Raw genomic sequence first — 22,426 nt, forward strand, 5'->3', positions numbered from 1 at the left:
CGGCTGTATGTCGAAGTGTCCCTGGGCAAGACACTGAACCCCCAACAGCCCCTTCCCATCCCCAGCTGTGCAGTGCCAGACCAAGCCCGGTAGAAATTGGGGAGGGTTGCGTCAGGAAGGGCATCCGGCGTAAAAACTGTGCCAGATCCACATGCGGACAATGATCTGCTGTGGTGACCCTGAACTCACGGGATAAGGACAATAAAACAAACAAACAAAACAAAAAAAAAACAGACCAGCAGTGGATGTGAATTGTTCAGTTGTCATATCAGGTTAATTAGTGATTCTAAATAGCGTTTAGCTGCGAATGTCTGTCTGTGCTGGCCCTGAGACAGACTGGTGACCTGTCCAGGGTGTAGCCTGCCTCTTGTCCCGTGACAGCTAGAATAGACTCTACTTTGCAACTTCACACAGGACAAGCAGTTACACAGTTATACCTTTTTTATTTCCAAATTTTTGCTTATAATTCATGTAGGCTTTTCTACCAAGGGGTTTACTGTTTTGGTGCGAGATAAATTTTTAAAAAGCACAAATGAGTTCTCCGTTGTTACGAGTAAATAGATCAGACAGTAACTATGAAAAAATGGTAAAAGAGCCAGCACATTTTAAACAGGCTCATTTGTAATGTGCATTCTAAATGAGGCATTCTTCAGCAAAACTGATGGATCTCTTGACCAAAAAAGCTGAACACCTTTTTTTCCTTTGGTTATTGCTTCTAATGATACATTCAAACCATGTCAACACCAACATTGGCTCCCACTGTGGCAGTGCTTCCAACTGTCAGGTGAAATAAAATATGAAAATGTTAAGATAGCCCTAATGGATCTAATCATTTCTGAGTTGGCCCTGTCTGAATATGTTATGAAGTACCACATGTATGTTAATGGGCATGTTTAGTCAAATTATGGGCACTCCACCGAACCAGTTGAATTCAGATCTTCAAGGCACCCACCGAGGCAAACCGAGGACAGTGTGAGCTTCTTAAGTTAATTATTGCAATGCAAATGTTCACCACTTGAAATTGATCCTAAAAGGAGAAAAGCCTAACGTGAAATTTTTACTCTATTATCAACATACACTTGAAATACTATTTCCAGATCATGTTTGAATATAAAGGATGGCTTCAGAATCTAACATGGCACATACATGTTGTAGGTCTGCTACTCTTGTGTGACATGTACCAAAAACAATAAAACTCCAACATACAAAACTCCAACCGTCAGCCACAACGTCAATGCCACCCGTTGGTTTTTTGAGGTGGATAGGGGTCAAAGGGCACTCTGACTGCAGTTATTCAGTCTACCACGACACTAAAATGACCGAGAAGTATTAATGTTGTGGCTGATCTGTGTGTCTATATTGCTAATATCTAGTTTGGGATGTCTTTGAAAACTGCAGGATGCCCTTGGTCTTTCTGAAAAACAGCACACGGTTAAATAGAAATGACATCATATTTTATCTGCTTACATTGTGGATCCACCTCTGGTCCCTGTCCCTAAACAGTTTTTGTTCTATAGTGTGATCTTAAAAGGTTGTGGGGACATAGAGGCACACTAGGAACAAAATGTAAATATATCATATTTATTTGTTGTTTTGCAGTCTTTCATCTTTGCAACAAAAGGGAGATCGGGCAATTATGATCTAATATCAGTTTTTTCAGGGCTTAAGGTGTTGAGTAAACATATAGGTCATTTAAATATTTTTATGCCTTATCTCAGCAGGAGAATGTTTCCATGTCATTGTTTCTGTATGGATTGCTTTCAAACCGCAGTGATTTGCCACATGATCAGACAGTGTATTACTTTGTTGTAATGACTAAGTTTTAGACCCAGTAGCACTGTGAGTTTCGAGAGACCAGGAGTGAAATGCCATTCTCATGGTGTGCAAGTAGGAACCACAGCATGTACTGAATTAGTCATTAGGATATGTGTTTTCTTTTTTATCGAGAGGCCAGAGTAATTATTTTCCTTTAACCTTATTTGACAATTGTCTCCTTGTTTCTTTAAAAGAAGCCTTGACTCTCCCTTGCTGAGGCCCAGATGAAATTCGGCCTCTTCACCCTCTTTCTTTGACGCCATCCCCTGAGCCCCTTCTGCTTGATTTAAACCATTTGGCCTGTTATATTGTGAGGTCAGGTGTTAACAATTCACTTCTTCTGAAGGGGCTGACTAGTCTGAAATTCATAAATGAGTTTTGCTGGAAAACCCAGAGTGTGGAGATACAGACTCTGCTTACCTTCTTGTGTCCTCAGTGCTCATCAACAACTGCAATAGAAAAAAAACTGCTTTGAATCTATATATTTTAGACTTTGTTGCAGTCACTGCCCTCACTGTTTTGAATTATTCAGAGAGAAACTCTTTGCACATAACGGTCATGAAAGGGCTGATATGACATATCGTCTTGGAAAATCTCAACTCCATAAAGTGAATCGTGTACCTGGCGGGCTCAGTCAGCGCATGCTTTGTGCTGCCTCACACATGCACACTGATATCGCTGCTTCCGTCTTCTCTAATGTCTCTCATTAAAGATCTCTCTGCTGTCAGTCTCTGCTCCTTTCAGAGATCGCTGTTCCCCCATCCTTGAAACTGAAGGCTGGTATGAATCTTATCGCCTCTCATTAGCTTCATTCCCATTCTCTCTGACTCTCTTTATTGCTCAGTGTTAACCTTCTCACTTGGTGGCATTCATGGAGAAGTGGTGTCCTTCTTTCAGAGGTATTATATGAGTTGCAATATTTCACCACGCTGATCCCTGACATCTAATTTGATCCCCAACAGAAGGAGGTTGTCTGTATCAGCTTTGGATCCTATTGCTTCCCCTAATTTAATTTCTTTTAATTATCATACATTTCCATTTTGTGTGCCCGAGACCTGTTACAATAGGAGTGCATGAGCAGTTTGATTCATATTGCTCCATTTTAGACGTATTATTGCCAAAGAAAGAGCAATGTGAAGTGCTTACATTATTTTGAGGTGTTCATGGGTTGTAAATCACAAAAGTGTCTGAATCTAATTGTCTGATGTGGAATTGGGTAATGTGCAGTTACACAGACATTAAAATCAGCAGCAGTTTCACACACAGAAAACGTACACTAATTATAATGTTGGATGGATGCAGTTCCAAAACCATTGCCTTATGCTTTTCTTTAGTGTGATTGATGTATTTTGCAGTGATGCAAATAAATTGGCCTTTTTTGTTTTCCAATTCACAAACAGAAGAGCTGACTCTGCTCCTGTCTGACAGCTGGAGTCGGGAGATGTCTGTTGGTTTGAAAACCTGCTCCTCGGAAAATATCTTTCTGTAGACTACTCTGACGCACTGTCCACACACAATGAAACAATGGTTTCTAGTTCAAAAATACAGAATTTTATCAAGAGCTGCACACATTGCTAGAAATGGTTTTGGATTCTCTCACACTAGGAGACTAGGGGGTCCACTGGTAATCCACGGATCATGATATCTTCTTTTTCTTGTCATTTGGCCATTACACACAAAACCATGCTGTGTGTTTTTTGTTTCTTTTGGTCTCAGTGATGTGACCTCTTGCCTCTGGCAATCTACATGACTCTATATTAAAACGCTGCACTGACTGAGAAAGTCCTCCAAATCACATCACCTGGAGGAATTTGTAGTTCCGAATAGGACATCTGATGGAACAGACGTCCTCTGAAGTGAAACCACAACAACAACCAGACTCTTAGGAGAATAATTTAGGAAAGTCAGGAGGAATTTTGTTGCTATTCATATTAGAGCTGTAATGATTCAGCCTGCATGTGACAGGGCTCATGGACAGGCGATCTCCCTTTTTCTCTGAGATTTCTTAAAAATACCTTAATGAATCGGGATCTTACAGTATAACTCCTAGTTATCTTACTGCAATTCCTTGTATTGTTGTCATTTTTTTTATACTTATTTACTTCCCTGATACAGTTTCCTTGCATGACCTGCAAAAACATTGTTCCTGATTTTGCATTTCATTTTCCACATCAAACTGTCAACGTCTCAGTAGTGGAGGTATTCTGAAAAAGCAGTTTTTCTCTACTTATATGTAAATAGCATCTTTGTCTGTGAATTATACATGACTCTCTCTTGCTGACTTTTTGAAACAAAAATATTGAACAAAGGCGTGCTGCAGCAACTTTCTTGTGCCACAAGTTCAGCATTTTCTTGAAACTCTGTTACACTGCTCCACCTCAAAGTGGGAAAACCATGTTCTTAATGCTTGCAAGTGTTAAGTATTAGTATTTACTTTATAAGATTACTTTTTTCAAATTTGTATAGAGAATAAATCAAGAAAATCATAGCCAGGAAATACAATAGGTGCTCTGTTTCTGTCAGGTGCTGCCCACAGGCTGCCTACACAAACTCATTACCATGATTTTTTTTTTTCTCTTAACTTTTAAACATCTGGGATTTTTGCAGAATGAACATATACTGTCCTACATTTGCATGGTTGCATGCAGTTGTGTGTTGTCCAGCCACTATCAGTCCCTAAAATACAACATGAGTAATTTTGACTTATCCTTATTTGTGCAGCCAGGTGTCCACATCTGTACCCTGTACTCTGGACAAATCACTGTCTCTACTCGATGACTCATTTGTTTCTTTTCACAGTTTTAGTAAACACTAAGTTTACTGTTCAGTTATCTTTCAGCAGGTGTAGTTTGAACTCTGATGTGTTTTGTGGAGGTAAAAGGCATGTTGGGAAGTAATTCTCTCAACCTGGGTGCACTATAATCCTCTGATAAATAATTACTCGTGTAAGTATAATTAAGTATAGGTTTATACTTATTAAGAATAATCGCCTTTTTTCATTACACATAATATCACTGTGGCCTGCATGTGTACTTATATCCTTTAGGTTGACTGCAAAACATTCCTGTGCCAGCTTTCTCATTCTCAATGGTATCCTGATTGGATCTTTCAACTCTAATAATTTTTCTGACTAAAAAAGAATACCGTGCTGCGATATACTGTTTAGTACCACGGGAAAGGAATGATAAAAACGCAACAATATTTGAAGCTTAATCTCCAGCTGTCATCTAAACTCTTTGGTACTAAGACATTAAAGCCATTCAGGGTTACTGAATGAAGTTATTATTGAACTTTATTTATGCTGAATAAGATATCACATGTTGTATTTTTTTAAATAGATGCATGATGATTTGATGGAAAGCACAAATCTGACATTTTCGGTTTGATTCAGAATGTATCAAAGGTAGAGGATGTGCAATTTTATAACACATCTTTAGGCTTTATTAGGTAGTGATGTAAAAAAAAAGAGATGCCAGGCCAGTCTCTGTCAGCCACAACATTAAAGTCAAGAAAACCCTCAGCCTCATAATGTGGGGCTGCGTACATTAGGCTCCTTGCCAAGCAGCATTTTTCAATTTCTTATATGGTGTTATACAATCTGTTACAAGTTACAGCCACATTGGTATAGATTATTAAAGCTGCTGTCAGCTATAGTTGATTAGACCAGTTACTTGGTGTAAAAGGATCTGTATCATTAGTGAAGTGTTATTTAGCCCTGTATTGACTTTGTGCAGCACAATCCATTTTATAAAATGAAAAGTTAATTGTGTACCGTCAAAGACTATTTATATGTGGCCTGGAATTATTTAGGCTCAGAGTCTCCGGTGATCTTAACTTTTTTTGACGGATTTATGACCAACGGGATGATTCATGCCAGCTTTTGGTTGCTCTAAAAGCAGGTGAATCAAGCATAGACAAACTCCCAGAAGTAATGACTGTATCTGTGAACACATCTCGTTTTGTATTGTGGATTTAGTTACATGTAAAACAGTCATTACAGCTGAAATAAAATCATGTATAATACATTGCATTTTTGCTTGTTTTGCCATAAAATCGAACAGCTACTTCATCTTGTCAAATTGACATATTTCAGCTAAAATCTAATACTGATATTTTTTCTTATTGTGTCTTTCCACATAACCCTATAAACATCTGTTATTTAGCTGTGAATCACACAGACAACAGTTACGACATAACCTTGTCGGGTGGACAGTGACACACTTGTTCCATCTATAACCAACAGATGGCTCTTTAGAATGACACTCGCTCTGTGACCTTTAGCTGGGACACTTTTACTTTGTGACAAGGACTACACTTTCAAGTAGCACATTATTTCTTCCGTCACTGTGCATATTTATCAGCCTTTTTTCGGAGAGGGATTTTATCTAAATTACAGCAAGGTTATTCTGTTTGAGTCCATTAAGCCACTTCTGTGAAGTAGTTTGTGCTACAACTTATTGAGGCCACAGACAATAAGATCAAAACAGTGTGTGAATTGAATTTTAAAAGGAAAGACAGATGGAATGAAATGAAAACAGTACATGTCAATGATGTGCTGAAATTACTCATTTTAACTCATTGTGTTAATAAACAATCCCATCACTAAACTCAACAGACACACACACAAAAACTCTGGGTTTTGTGTGTCTGTAAGTGTGTTTCAGTGTAAAAGGCAGCTCCATGCAACAGACCTTGACACTAAACAAACTTTACCCAAATTAAACTTTGCCCAAATCAATGGGATCTTCTTCTTTCAAATGTGTCTCTGTTAATATACCGAAAAACATTTACTGAAAAAGAGGCAAGTCAAATCAATGCAGTCTTTTCTAATAAAGGTTTAATTTTCCCACTGGACTTGGGGTATACATTAAAACAGACAATGCACACAGCATTCATTTATGTATAGTATGGATTCTTTTCTAAGAGCTGTTTATATGTAAGTATCAAACATAAATATAGATTATGCACAATGGCATTCAAATTTCAGCCATTCAAGTGGCACTGAATAATCATTTAATAAATGTATTTCATAGAAACAGTGACAGCTCATTATAGCTTCTCAGTTCTGAATGCAGCTCAAGATTAAAGGGCCAATGCCCCAGTAGTTGCCCCAAAAGGTTTGCTGCTCATTACACTCTACATTAGGAATTAGACACAACAAACAACAAACTTAAGCTCTTATTTTTTTTAATCACCAAACAAGTTATAGACTTTACGTCAGGAAGGAAGCACAGGATGAAAAACCAAAGGTTCATTCAAATAGAGAGTGGAATACTCGGGTCTAAAACTAATCAGTTTGTCGTCTGTGTGTGTGGTCAGCAAAATTCACAAAATGAAATCACTTTATATTTGCAGTAGAAACTGTGGCAATAGAAATATCTTAAGATTCGCCAGAACTTTTGCATGTTTTGTCGACAGAATGTGAAACCTACCAGCACAATTCAGAACATTTTAGGGCAGTAATCTTACAGATAGTTTGTAAATGACCCAGGTGTTGTTAAAGGAGATGTTTGACCTGACAATGACCTAGCTTCTATTTTGAAAAGGCCATAGGATAAACAAAGTGATTAGGAAACATGCTCAGAGGATCGGAAATGCCCATAGCGAAACTGTGTGGACAGTAATAAACCTAGACTACATGCTCTGGACCAGAAAAAGCTTAACCTCTGTTGCTAAGATAAAGGTCATGGGGTCACCAAAATCTTTAGGAATCATCTTGTAAGAGGTATGAATATTCATACATAATCGACTGTAATCTGACCTGATGTTTCTGAGAAATGTTGCTGTAGACCAAACAGACAGAGTAACTTATCTCAGGCCATAATATACCAAAACTATACAAGAGAACAGGGCTTCTGGGCACAGGACAAGGAGCCCCCTGACCTCTTGGGCCCATGTTCATTTATCCATCTATCCAACCATGACCATCAGAAAAAATAAATGACAAAAAGCAATAGAAAAAGAACTTAAAATATACAAAAGTGTCAAAAAGTCAAAGAATTTCTACTGTCTAAAAATACAATATAAACTCACTGGCTGCTCTGCAATGAATTCTGCTTTTACAGTGTTATAATGTCAGTTTTTGAGTTGAAACTGTCAGAAGGGGGATAATTTTATTTTATGTGTTTATTATTGAGGTCAAAGTGGGTAATAGAGCCGCACTTTAGTGCATTATGAGAAAGTTTTAGCCACAGCTTGCATTTTAAACAGGGTGCCCAGAACATTAGGACTATCTCTTCGCATTGTACCTGCTGTATTGGATTGCATTAGGTCTTATTGGTGAACCTAAAAATGTGGCCAGTGAGTGTATATATTTGGGGGGGGGCTATGATTAGGGGGCCTTTTAACGGTCTGTGCCCAGGGGCCTATTTTCTCATGGTCAGCCAGTGCTTTGACATAAAATGATTTTGTCACACCCATGTGTCTCACAGTGACTAATCAGGAAGTGAAATTTCATCACAAACATAAAAGTCGAGCAGACTAACAATATACACACAACATCTACATAAAAACCCTTCTCCTCAGATGGCCAGATGTTGCTTTGCTGTCACGTTAAAGCTACACTGCACCTCACAACCTCCCGGATCGATTCTCCTCTCGATGACCCGCTGCGGACACGGGACGCCGGGAGGGGACGGGCTTGGCAGGATGCAGCCCGATGCGCTTTTGTCCCCGGAAATCAAAAAGCCCGCACAAAGCACATTCCCGTCCTCCTGTGCATCGGGGCAGCAGCAGTCGGTGCTCGATAGGTTTCGTCTGGAGAAACCATGGCAGACAGTGAGGATAATGTTACAATTCCTGGCATAAGCCGCCTTCTCCAAATGGATCCCTATCTCAAACCATACGAGAAGGACTTCAAGAGGAGGTAAAACTACTAACACGCAGCTTAAAGGGCGCTTTTATGCACAGCTTGTCGCCAAAAGCAGAAGCCAGGCTTAGGTCGGCATTCGCGCCCCGACAGAAAAACCCACAACAGATAAAAAGCGATGTTTGCTGCCCATCGGAGAGTCGCAGTTTGTTTTCCGCTTTGACATTTCGAGCGAGTAGAGGTCGCACAGCGCGTTTCCTTCACATGCGCTGCTCGCCGTTTGCTATTCTCCGCCAGCTTTTACCTTTCTGCTCAGTAACAAGCCTTTGGAAGATGTTCAGCTCACGCAAAAATAACGAGCCGTTACCAGAAAGTGTTTTTATTTGATGTGGCAAGCTGCTGAAGGAGACTAGTCGTCTCTCAGCTTCCTGTGTTTTGACAGTTCCTCGGTCAGGTGACGTCCACGTCACGTCGTGAGGCGAGAGACCGTCTGAATCTGGGGTCCATCACCACGGTCCAACATCACAACTGGCTTTGCTCTCTGCATGTTTTGCTTCTCTTTAGCTTTTTTTTTAAGTTGTTGCTGTTATTACATTTCCTTTAAATGCTGTGTTTTAAAACGAGCTTAACATCCAGAGTTGGACGCTTCCGTTTTTGAGCAGACACTGCGCAGCATCTGCTTGGTTTGGCTTTTGCAATGTGAAAGGCCCAGTAATCCAAATAAGGCCTCTGTCATTAATGGACTCTGTGCAGTATTCAGACCGGATCAATTTCCTCTTCAGCTTCAAACTGGCCTCCATACAAATAAATTATTAGGGTGGACGACTTAAGTTGCTGACTTTGTATGTGTTTGCCACCGCTGAATGTGCAGCACCAGGCTAGGCCAATTTTTTTTATCCGGGATTATCTCCAGCATAAATGTGTGTTTATCCACAAATGGTGGTTGATTGTATCAAACTCCACATATAAGTAAACTGTGCAATTTTACGACCAGAGTAGGATATATTTGTATGATGCATATTCTTAATCGAGCCATAAATCTAAAGCAGTCTCAAGAGAAAAGTTCTGATAGATGATAAAACTGCCTGTTTGGCTCACTAGAAAATGCCTCACCAGCTGTTTCACAGATGTACAGTAGATTATCATCAGTGACAAGTTCAGAATGAAGCAGAATCCTATTTTTACATCAGAATGTTTGTGAGTTTAGGATTTTAAATGGACTGCGTAGAATGCGAGTAACGCAATTTTAAAGGTGCGATGGGAACAGGGATGAAATCTAGCCGTTCTTTTAACATATTGTCATTAATGACACCTAGGACATACTAAACCTTTTAATAGAATCAAGTTTTTATCCATTTGATTTCCATAAACATCAGTTTTGCTAATTAATCAATTCACTACCCCTCAGGCCTGTTTATTCTCACTTTATCACCCAAAGGATGCCACGTTATTTTAGAATAATTATAGAGTGAATATTTGCTTACTGAAAAAAATATTAATTATTGTTTTTTATTAATCCAAATGTGATCATTGGTGCAGTATGTACAGTAAAGAACCAACCTGCATGTGTCCTTCACTGGTGAATGCTTTGACCTTATGTTTACACTAATCTCAAAAAGGCAGACAGACACAGTGAATCAACAGACTGTGTGCAGTCTCCCAATTTACAGTTTTTAAGCTTCACATTATTTTAATTTGTTTTTTAATTCTTGTGACTTTTAGATGTTGTGACTTTTAGTTTTAAGCTAATAAACAGACCAGACTTCCAGTAAATACAGTGGTGATTAAAACATAGGAGACGTTCAGCTTAATAATTCTGTGATTCCACAATCATTGATTCGTCTCTGAATGGATCCTATAGGCTTGCTTTATGATGGATGGCTTCTGCCTCACAAAATTCCCGTGTAATTCTCGAGCTTGATTCTCCACCTCAAGCCAAATCTGAATTACATGTTGGATTTCTTTTTCCAAAAAAAGAGTGTTGTTTTTTATTTATTTATTTTTTTTTTAATGTACAGACGGACAGTGACAATGATCTACAGCTCACATTGCTACCGTATCTGTTCACTGTTGAGTCGTTCCTGAAATTAGGCTCTAAATCTCTGCTTAGGGCCATATAGTTTTATCTATTTCATTACTGTGTCAGATCTCGTCTCTAATGTCTCAGGTAAGGGACCACCTGCTTTGTATTTGAAGCATGTGAGCAGGGCTCTAGCCTGCAGAGAGATGAGCGTGTCAGTTACATCTCAGACACAGCTTGGGATTGCTAGGCTTCACTGAGCCCTAGACACGTTGGGTGTGATGAAAGTTGCACATAAATTATTTTACATATAGGATCACTGCTGTGTGAAGGTTAATTCCTGGTAAGCCCCTGGTGTTCTAAGGCCCAGAGTCCAAACACCATATCATGAACACAGGCTGAGAAATCAGGAGCTTTTCAGGCTGCGTTGTCCCACTGAGTCCCCTCAATGAGCTGCACAGTGCCAAGAATTCAGCTGGCTTATCAGAAAGTGGCCTATGACCACACGGACTAATTCTTTACCTTTCACCACCGTGTCATGGCTCAAGGCTGGCCAGTCCTCAGGTTCGTTAAACTTTGGTTTACACCAGATCCAGCCAGTATGTGCAGACAGTTAAAATTGTTCCAGCTGATTTTGCAAGTCTACCACTCTAATAAGTAATTCTGTGCTTGCAGGCGGTTCTTATTTTACAGTATTCAATCAGGATGCCAGTTTTAGATTGATTGCGAAAACAACCGTTGATAGTGCACGCAAGTTACAGCCTCAGTGAGCAGGGCTCTGTTGCATGCTTCATTATTTACCCTTCCTGTTGCGCAAGTCTGCAGGAAGTGCTGCTAGGATTTTGCAGTTTGTGCCACCAGGTATCTCCTAAATTGAACCAAATGAAAGTAGGGAGAATCGGGACTGCTGCTTATTACGGCGAGGAGTTTTTGCAAAGATTTGAGTGTGTCATCACAACTTATTTCAAAGTGAATGTAAAGCAAGAAATCTCATGCTTGTGAGGGTGATGCAACATATTTAAAGCAAAACTGATTATTAACTTTGAAGTGATGACTCCCAGTGCATGTGCTCTGACTGTAAATTAACCAGCTAAAAAAAAAAAAAAAAACAGTAATTAAAGATGAAAGGAAACAAAAGTTAAAAGATCCTTGGCTAATAGAACTTGTTAGAATGACTGGATCACCTTTTCTATAAGTACCTGCTGTATTAAAATGTTTTGTACACCTTTTGAAAGGTAACTTTGGTTTACTTTCTCGTCACCTTGCTTGAGGGTCAGCGAAGGCGTGAAGTTAGCAGGGAGTTTCAGCTTTCATCAGTCAACCTCTCTTCAAATGTTCAGGTCTGTCTTTAGCCTCATTAAAGCACTTAGTTAAAGAAGGACATTAATAACACTGTTTGAAAGTCACCTTGCTGCTGGGCTGTATGGAAAACCTTTAGGCAAGCTGAGATCAAGAGGAGAGAAGTTTTGTGTGTGTGTGTGTGTGTGTGTGTGTTTGTGTGTGTTTCTCCAGGCTGTTGCAGACTGTCCTGACACCTCTGTGCTTCAGCTGTCACCATCAGTCATACACAACACAACAGACCTGAACGCTCAGTCTAAATTTAGATGCTGATTGTCTAACAGCGAGTGTATGAACAGTGAGTCCTGGCACTCTGCAGCGAAAGTTTGAGAAAAGGATTTGAAATTTGAACATTTTAAACTGTGTTAGTAATTTTTGTCGCAGCCAGATGTCAAAATTGAGCGTGTCGTTTTTTTCCCTATTGTGATCATCTAGTAGCACTTCACACTGTCTGTGTTTAAAAGGTTCAGTGCAGAGTTTACAAAGTCCCCAATATAGATGAACCCTGCTTTTTCCCTCTTCCTCTCATCCTGCCTGTCAAATACAAACATTCTCATTAACTTAACCTTTGTTAAAATTTGGGCAGGTTTGTGAAAAGGTGCTTGAAAACAAGTATTATTCATAGACTGATTGACTTCTCCACCAAGTCATTTCCACGTCACAGCCAAATTATTGTCTGGAAAAGTTGTGCTACTATCCTAAAACAAGGACAGTCCGTACATCAACTCCTGGGAAAAGGAAGAAAATAATGTCTTTTTTGCTTCCTATTCTGGCCAGTTTGAGCCAAATTGTCTCAAACTGGACAGAGCAGATGAAGTGAACTCTGGTTGAACCGAGGAAGTTTGTTGACACATTTGCACAGCGGTGGAAACGTCTGAGATGAAATTTTGCCTGCTCTATGATACAGTATGAACAGAAAAGTAACATCTTGCTGTTTGACTGTAACTTTTGATAGTAATTAGTAGTGTCACACCAACTTTTGTGCTTCTCATATATTTTCTGTATTTCTTTTCTCTTAATGCTTTTCCACTCAGATGGCAGTAGATTCGTGTATGTAAAGCTAGTTAAAAAACTAGTGTCTTGGAATTAATCAGCACTTCAAGAAGGTGGTAATGTTCAATTTTGTTTTTTTGTGTTGAGTAGTTCTCTCCACTCTGTGGTCATTTTGGAAGATGCAATAAACTGTCAGTGGAGTGTACTGCATGTGACCCGTGTCTCCAAACAGACCTGTATTGTCCCTTTACGTTCAGTTAATGGTAGCCACAAAGTGTCAGCTATAGAAATGAAACAATGCAGGGATTATTAGGTGCCCGACAGGAGTGAGCAGATTTCTGAAAAGTTTAAAAGCGCTTGTTTATCAATTCTACTTGCAGCTTTAGTCTCCTGATGATCCAGCCTGCGTGTCATGCTGCTCCACTTCTTTGCTCTCTGTGTCCTGAAGCGTTGGCTTTCGACCTCATCCGTGACCCCGAGGAGCAGAAATCTCTTTCCTTCTGCTTCTGCAAATTGATCTTCTGTTGCTCATCATTATGCTTCACAGCTAAAGTCAAGTTACTTCCTTGGTGTCTGAACCTCACTTCCCCCAGCTTTTCCACTTTATGGGCACCTTCTGAGACCCTGCTTTCTCCGCTTATTGACTCACCTTCTGAAACACCTACCAAACCCTAGTTTCCAAAAATGTCCCACTTGTGGTTTATTGGTCCTAATCTCAGCTTGTGAAGTTGCCACAAGCGGAAAGCCTCCACTTTCACATTTTTTCAATACCAGACAAATTTACCAACATGACCCAACATGAAGCTATTAAATCTTCCTTGCAGCCTATGCAATAATAAAAACTTGTATTAGTACCATTTAGTTGACTTGACCATTTAAAAAGGACCAGCAAATTATTTGGCATTGAACTGGTTCGGATATTTGTCAGGAGGCTGATGTCAGTCACGTACAGGACAGGGTTGCTCTGTGCAATAATATCTGTAAGGATAATATCTCAGTTGTGCCATAATGTTTTCTTCAGTATCACTGTAGATAAAAACCGTTTCCCATAGCAAGACATAAGAGATTCAGGATTGTAGTCTGTGACTCACATCTATAATCTCCTGCTGCTCTATGATCAGCGAATAGGGGACAAAAATCCTTTGTAATTTCTGATTAGTTGTTCTTGTTGTGTACTTGTGACAACGAGCTGCAGCGTTTTTCTAAGTGCGAGTGAAATAGTGCTTTTGTTCTAGCGTTCCATTGAGAAGGTCCATCAAGAGGTGGTGCGTGAAATTCAGTCGGGAACGAGGCTTATAGACCTTTTTTTTTTTTTTTTTTTTTATGTAGGGTTTTTTTTAACGCTGCAATAATAAACATTTTAATATTCGAAAAATCAAAAGTGCCATGGGATAAATGCACCTCAGCATCTTTTAGCTCACTGTTTTGGTTTCACAGCCCACATCTTTCCTGTTTGGTTCAGTCTCACTGCTTCTCTGGCTGTACAAGTTGCAGGCACAGCAGGCAGCTGTTATCAGCAAAAAGCTTCCTGAAGCTTTCTGTCCAGCACTAAACACCAGACACACAAAGTTAGCAACTAACTGAAGAAGACAGTGTGGTAGTGAACTGCTAAAGAGCCAGATACACTTTTGGGATTTGTCACAGCCAGTGTGTTCACTCTCCTTCTAGGAAAGTGAACACTGGACCTTCAGTAGATTCATCAGGTGGACAGAAACATGCATCCAAATGAACGTTAATGTCTCTCCATATGCAAAAACAAACAGTTGTTTGCCATATCACCTTTGTTTACATAGGTTTCCACGACCCCCGAGTGGCCTTGCATGTGTTTAACCTGGAATTAGAAAGAACTTATTGATTTTAGAGCGGTCAACTGCAATATCTTGTCAGGAACAACAATTGCCACATCTGATTCCAAGATTCGAACATCCTGGCTCGACGTTTTAAAGAAATTCTATAATCCTAAATCCTAAACATTTGCTCCTTTGGTCTTCGTCCATCACCTTGGAAACATTGCCCACAACAGTTGTGTCGATTGCAGACAAACTGCACTGTTTCTAAGGAGGCGCTAAAAAGAAATGTTTTGTTGTATTTTCTCCCTGGAAACATTTCTGCTGTTGTTTGTGCTGTTTGCAACATTTTTGGATTTACAGCACATTTCTGTATTTGGCTTTGTTTTGTGTATTCGCCACATTATTTTTTTTTTCCCCCTAAAAGCTGCACCTGTGCTGTCAAATTAGTGAAGTTGTTGATTTGCTTGTGTTTTCTCCCTTTAGCATCTGTTTTCTTAAGTTGCGAAGTGTAAGTTTTCATGGTCACCGCGCAAAATACACAAGTTAGTGGCAGATTAAGCTGAGATGAAATATTTCCCTGCTGCATTTTTCCACTGGAGCTGCATAAATTTTGAGTTTAAAGTTGGATATTCTAAAAGTCTTGCATTTCAATAATTTGAAATGCACAAAATTGCCTAAAAAGCTTGAAAAGTAGCTCATAACCTACAAAGCAATGTGTTGGGTTTTAGCTCAAGATGGGAAGACAACAGTTACAAATGAAGAATCAGCCATTCTTGTTTTTAATAGGCAGAACTATTACAATGTTACCGTATATTACAAAATGCTCAAACTATGAGGCCCTGAAATGAGTAACGTTTGGCAAAGAGCAGAGACTTTGTTAGATATTGTAGTAAACTGTAGAATTTATAACGAGGACAAAGATTAGGGATGTCATGTCTGTGCTTTGTAGATGCAGTAAGGACACAGAGGACAGCACGGCTGATCATAGACGCTTCCCATCTGATTATTCATAACAGAAAAACAAATCAAAGTTTTGATTTTACTTATAGCTTCAAGTCTGTTAATGACTTTCTGAAACAAATGGGGACAGTTCATTATGATGTGCGGTCTGATTTGTCTCTGTGCTGTAATCTCAGGCGGTAAGAGACACAAGAGATGCGCAGTGAATACTTCATCCATTCAGGATTTTGGCTTTCTATTCCCCCTGGTCCAACCCTCTGGAACTCATTTGTTATAATCATAGGCATGACTTTCATGCCTATTAATGCGGTGGCAGTGGAGCTCTGCCCTTATGTGAATCTTCCCTTTTGTCCTTCCTTTCAGCATATTCTTGAAATGGTGACAAAGTGGGAACGGTGGCATGTGGCAGCGTTGGTTGGACTTTAAAGGTTTACATTTGGCAAGGAGCGTCTGGATCCACTAGGCTCAACACAGGGAGCAGCTGCTGAGAAATCGCACTGTTACTTCAGCCCATCATCACTAGCCCCAGGGCATTCACAGGCCAGTCTGAGCTTGGCTTCAGGGCTATAGGGGAGAGAGTGCACTTAACTCAGCTGGCTGAAAGAGGCTTTCTGTACCAGGGGGAATCTGATATGGACACCAGCTGGCTGCAGGAACTTAAGTGAGATAAATTGCAAAGTAGTTAGTCTATCCTTCCCAGTTGAAGGTAACAGACAGAGGTTTATCTCCCAGGATATGCCTGTAGTCACACATTCTTGAGGGAATGAGGCAGGTAGGACCTCAAACAGATAACGTTAGCATGGGGACTTTAAGATTCGCCGCTTCGCGCCTGCTTTCATTCATCGTTATTCAAGGAAAGAATTTTGATTGATCATCCCAGTTTTTACAGCTGCCTCGATGGAACTGTCCAATGTCTTTTTTTTTTTTTAATTGAAAAAAAGAAGTTGTTGTTTGCGCTGTAATGACTGTAACCTATAATTACTGTAACCAATAATTCTGTAAACTGCTTTCATCACGAACTCTGTTGTTATTAGCTGTTAATTAGAGATAAGTGATCACCACATTAGAGGGGCTGCTTTTTGCAATAATGCTGACATTGCTGGTAAACCTTAACCTCCTACTCACATATTACTCCCAAGAGAGATGTTGATCCGTTTGGATATGATTATGAGGTGGACCATGTTTTTATATGTAAACTATTACACCACCAATAAAACAAAACCAACCTCAGGGTTTATGTTATTAAGTTGGTTTTGTTATTTGAGTCGCCCATAGACCTGAATGCAGTTGATCCTGTCAGGGGAGTTGTCAAAAAGCATTCTGGGAAATGGAGGAAGTCACAGACTGAAGTAGAGGCAGAAGAGACAGCTTGATGCAGTGGGAGTTCACGTTTCAGAAACAGAGTGCTTTGTGGATTTTTTTCACTGAATTTATACATTTTGGTGCCTGTGTGTGTTTCCTGTGATTTGAAGGTATGAACTGCTACAGAAGCTGCTTCGCCAGCTGGAGGAGTCAGAGGGAGGCTTTGACCTGTTCACGCGCAGTTACTGGACCTTCGGCGTGCAGCGACGGCCTGACAACAGCTTGTTCTTTAAAGAGTGGGCCCCAGCTGCAGAGGCTCTCTTCCTCACGGGCGACTTCAGTAAGTAGCCTGAGGAGAACCACGTCTCACCATGGTGATGTCCAGGTTGTTTCCTCAAAGCATACTCACATGTATTGATGATCATTACCTGCACTTCAGTGATGTGTGACAGAAAGGATGGAAACTATTTGAAATGAAAGTAGAAATTTGCTTTGTGCTAAGCTCATTTTAACTATGTGTTTAAAATGAGCTTTAACCTCATAGTTATTGTTTTTGCGCTCTATTTATTTTCACACAATAATGACTTTTTTTTTTTTCATTTTTTAAAAATCCTCATTTGTTTCTGGCCCAGCGGGCATCCTAAGTGTGTTTTTTAAGAAGCATGCAGGCGATTAAAGTAAGCTTCATTACAGGTCTACAATACAAATCAACTCGCAATAATGAACTGGATGACTTACAACAAAATGACAGTATAATATAAAGATGCACGCGGTACACATTCATACAGTGAACGAGGAGGAGATTTCAGTGCTAACAGAAAGGTTGCATATCCGTGGTGCATTAAATAAGACATTGGATATTTCGGGAGTCTTGAGCACAAAAGGGCCAAAAATTAAGAACGAGCACAGCAGAGTGTGGTACAAGGATATCAGCCCTTTTGATCAACCAACCTGGGAGTAGGAAATGTGGAAAATATTGATTACACAGGATAAACTTGCATACTATAGGGGGTTCTTTTGAATGTGGGAGTGTTTGTTAATATTTTAGTAGCTGGTTATTTCATCATTGCCTGCAAAGTTGTTGAGAAAGTGCAACCTCTGTGTTAGCACTGAAATATCTATTCCCACTTGTCCCAACTTTGAAAGTAATTTCAGGTTAATAGTCTGAGTGTTAGTTTCACTTAATGTGGGCTGTAACAATGCGGCAATATTGTTTATTTTTATTATCATTAACAAGATTAAACGACACTTGCCTTCATCATTCACATAGATAGACAAAGAAATATAAGCTCTCAGTGTCATTTTCTTTTGTGTGTGTGTGTGTGTGTGTGTGTGTGTGTGTTTTGTTCTTCCCTTTTATCAAATGTATTAATGCATGGAGATCTATTACACATGCCAGTAGTAATGTATGACTTTCATTGGGCAAACAAAGATGGTAAAATAATGTAATAATAGGGGGAAAAAAAGGATCAAGAAGAAAGATGGTTGAGGATTCAGACCTGTGCACATAACTCAAAGCCCCACCACAGCACAAATGCTCAATTCTGTGGCACAGCCATTTTGAACTGACACCCTGCAGGTAATGATAAAGGAAAGCAAATGCTAAAAGTAATATCCTCAGATTGATACAGTCTGCAAAAACTGGAGATTTGTCAATTTGTTATTGTCCCTACACATTTTTGTGCTAGTTAGGTCTGTTGCCGCCATCCCCTCTTTCTACATTTCTCCTGTTCCTTTTTCCTTTTTTAATTATCTTCCCAGGACATTGGGCAGCAGCTCAATTCCAACATTCAATTCTGCGAGAGATTATATTTTGACACGGCTCAGTCATATTATTTGATTTCAATTTCATAGTAAATGTGGAAATAGCCCAGCAGCCCTGGTCATGAATATGGTGCAGGTTGGATGCAGAATGCACTGTTTTTTCAAAAGGAGTTTAAGCAAAGGGAGCTAAATAAATTGTGAAAAAATATGTCTTGGCCTGTCTTTGAAAACGTGCTGGTGTTTTGCCCGGTCACTTCTGGAACATCTCCTGTGCTTCACTTTCTATCTTGCTGTTGCTGCTTGCTCATGAATAGCAAGCAGATATGGATTACTGAATAAAAACAACATCCCAAATCGACTGCTGGTTGCTTTATAATAAATGCTTTGTGTCCTAATACACTCCTGTCAGTCACTGACAATTGGTAGCATGTTATCGGCTGTTTATGAATGTGACGCCTCTCTGTTTTTCCCTCACAGATATAATTCAGCGAGCGGTGAAGTGGTATTTTATCCGTTTTTCTTTTAGATAACTGAGCCTCCTGCTTTACTCACTGTTGCAAAAGTCACGGGGCACAGGAGAGCAGCGCAGACACAAAACCAACAAGAATGAATTATGTAAGGGGTTTTAGAAGAGAGAGAGAGAGAGAGAGAGAGAGAGAGGGGCAAATTGTGTGAAGAGTGAGAAACATAAAAATGCTCTGTGACCATAGGGGGATACTGAAATAGAGGAAAAAAGCCACTTTGGTGAGCAATGGGCAAAGTGGCAACACACTGCTATAGTAAGGAAGAATGTACAGAGCCCTGCAAAAGTATTCACTCCTTGAACTTTTTCACATTTTGTCACATTCCAACTACAAACGTGAAAGTACTTTAATGGGGTTTTATGTGATGGACCAACACAAAGTGGTACATAATTGTGAAGTGAAAGGATAAATGATGAAGGGTTTTCAAGACAGTTTACAAATAAATATGTGAAAAGTGTGGCATGCATTTCTATTCAGCCCCCTGAGTCAATATTTTGTATAACCACCTTTCGCTGCAATTATTGGGGTAAGTCTCTATCTGCTTTTGCCCATTCTTCTTTGCAAAATAGCTCAAGCTCAGTCAGATTGGATGAAGAGCATATGTGAACAGCAGTCTTCAAGTCTTGCCACAGATTCTCGATTGGATTTAGGTCTAGACTTGAATATGCTGTGATCTAAAACTCCCCAGTCCCAAGTCTTTTGCAGACTCTAGCAGGTTTTCTTCTAAGATTGCCCTGTATTTGGCTGCAGCCATCTTCCCAACGACTCTGTCTAGCTTCCCTGTCCCTGCTGAAGAAAATCATCCCCACAACATGATGCTGCCAACAACATGCTTTACGGTAGGGAGGGTGTGTTTAGGGTGATGTGCAATGTTAGGTTTCTGCCACACATAGCATTTTGCCATTAGGCCAGAAAGTTCCACTGGTCTCATCTGACCACAGCACCTTCTTCCACATGTTTGCTTTGCCCCCCTCATGGCTTGTGTGGACTTCTTATGGCTTTTTTAAAAAATGGCTTTCTTCTCTGCCACTCATCCATAAAGGCCAGATTTGTGGAGTGCAAGACCAATGGTTGAGTTGTGGATCTCTGCAGCATCTCCAGAGCTACCGTGGGCCTTTTGGCTGCTTCCCTGATTAATGCTCCCCTTGCCAGGCCTGTCAGTTTAGGTGGACGGCCATGTCTTGGTAGTTTTGCAGTTGTGCCACACTCTTTCCATTTTTGGATTCTAGATTGTACAGTGCTCCATGAGATGTTCAAAGCTTTGGATATTTTTTTAAACCCTAACCCTGCTTTAAACTTCTCCACAACTTTATCCGTGGCCTGTCTGGTGTGTTTCTTGGACTTCATGATGATGTTTGTTCACTGATGTTCTCTAACAAACCTCTGAAGGCTTCACAGAACAGCTGTATTTCTACTGAGATTACATTACACACAATGAGGTGACTTCTTAAGACGATTGGTTCCACTGGATTTTCGTTAGTGGTATCAGAGTAAAGGGGTGTGAATACAAATGCACGCCACACTTTTCAGATATTTATTTGTAAATAATTTTGCTTTCATGTCATAATTACGCACTACTTTGTGTTCGTCTAAATACATTTAGGTTCGTGGTTGTGATGTGAAAAAATGTGGAAAATTTTTATGTAACTTCTGATTGTTCAATTCGCAGTTAAAAATGAAAGCCCTTGTGGTTGGAGTTCAACATTCCTGACTTTGGTGACTCCTGGTGTTAAAATCCCAAATAAATATAAGCTAGAAAAATCTGTGGTCAAATATAATTTAAAAGAGTACAGTACAGCTGAGGTGAAGGCATCTGTGATCGGATGTAATTGCTTGATCAGGATACTTTTAATCAGGGCTGACGTTGAGGTCTTTGTTGTAAACAACTTCATTTATTTGTGCTGATCTTCTTTGTTTTAATCATCGTAGATGGCTGGGACAAATTTTCCCACCCCTACACCAAGAAGGAATTTGGCAAGTGGGAACTGATTTTGCCGCCCAGGCATGACAAGTCTCCAGCTGTGGATCATAACACCAAACTCAAGGTAGGGAACAGAACACCTTAATGCTTATTTTCACGCCCTCGCTAGGTACCATCTTGCCACAGCGGCACGGGGACTTGTCACTGTAATATGCGAGGGAGATTCCCTGTCATGTGTGGTGTCTTATGAACCGAGTGAAAACCTGGCGTGACGCCGTCAACAACATATCATACTAACAGTGTGCGTGAGGAAGATTGCTGTATGTACACAGTCTGCACAGTGGTGGCGGGATGCACCGGAGGAGTCCAGCTGATGGCTTTTTATTTCAGCTGCTGTCTGTGGCAGGTATCCCTCAGGACGCTGAGCCGTGCTTGTTCGGTGCAAAACACAGCCCGCAGTGGGTGTAGATGATTGGGTTTTAGCTCTAGTAAATAATTCATCAGGGTTAAATGCAAAAGACGCACCTCCCATTATGCATTGTCTCCCAAGCAAACAGCATGGATGAGAAATAATCCTGAAATGAGATGCCAGGCGAGGAATGGATGGCTTTGCGACACTACTCTCCTTGGGACCAGGTCATCGTTGGCACACTCCTGCGCCCTGGACAGGCTGCCCAGCTCCTATTGTCAGCGGAGGTCAGTCTAAGGACGATAAGAAGCAGATGGAAACGCTGGCACCTGGCCTTTCCGTGTGCACACCCGCTGCCTATGAATGGCTGTCTTGCTGTGAGCTCAACTTTAGAATTAGTTCCACAGCACTCCCTCGTGGAAGCACAAGCCTAGCTGCAATCACTCTCATGTAGAGCAGCTTGCCCTTCCATCCCCTTTGTTCAGGGTCCAATTTGTCTCCACAAACAAGCGGCGTCCTTTTTTTTTTTGGGTACAGAGTTAACAATGAGCTCTATAAGCGATCTGCATGCAAGACTTTAAAGCAACGAACCAAAGTGTTGTCAAAGTGATCAAACAGCCGCCGTTTCATCCACACCTAACTTCTCACATTTTGCCTGGGCCATAGTTGTTTTTCCTGTTCGTGCAGCCTCTCAGCCTGCCTAGCAATCAGATTTTTCTTTAATGTGCCTAACGCTGGCCAATTTGTCTAAAGGTCCACTGCTCTCTCAGGTTCAGTGCCAG

General features: G+C 40.3%; 1 protein-coding gene across 1 annotated transcript in view; it reads left to right on the plus strand.

Annotated features, from left to right (window-relative positions):
- Positions 1-8,476: 8,476 nt before the first annotated feature.
- The window catches only part of gbe1b (glucan (1,4-alpha-), branching enzyme 1b), a 70,709-nt gene continuing 56,759 nt past the window's right edge, over positions 8,477-22,426 (plus strand). The window contains exons 1-3 of the mRNA XM_067507206.1: positions 8,477-8,680; positions 17,197-17,366; positions 21,244-21,359. Of these exons, the coding sequence (XP_067363307.1) occupies positions 8,583-8,680; positions 17,197-17,366; positions 21,244-21,359 (384 nt within the window). The 5' untranslated portion in view covers positions 8,477-8,582. The remainder of the gene's footprint in view (positions 8,681-17,196; positions 17,367-21,243; positions 21,360-22,426) is intronic.

The sequence above is a fragment of the Channa argus genome, chromosome 6 (assembly GCF_033026475.1).
Source record: "Channa argus isolate prfri chromosome 6, Channa argus male v1.0, whole genome shotgun sequence".
Taxonomy (NCBI): Eukaryota; Metazoa; Chordata; class Actinopteri; order Anabantiformes; family Channidae; genus Channa; species Channa argus.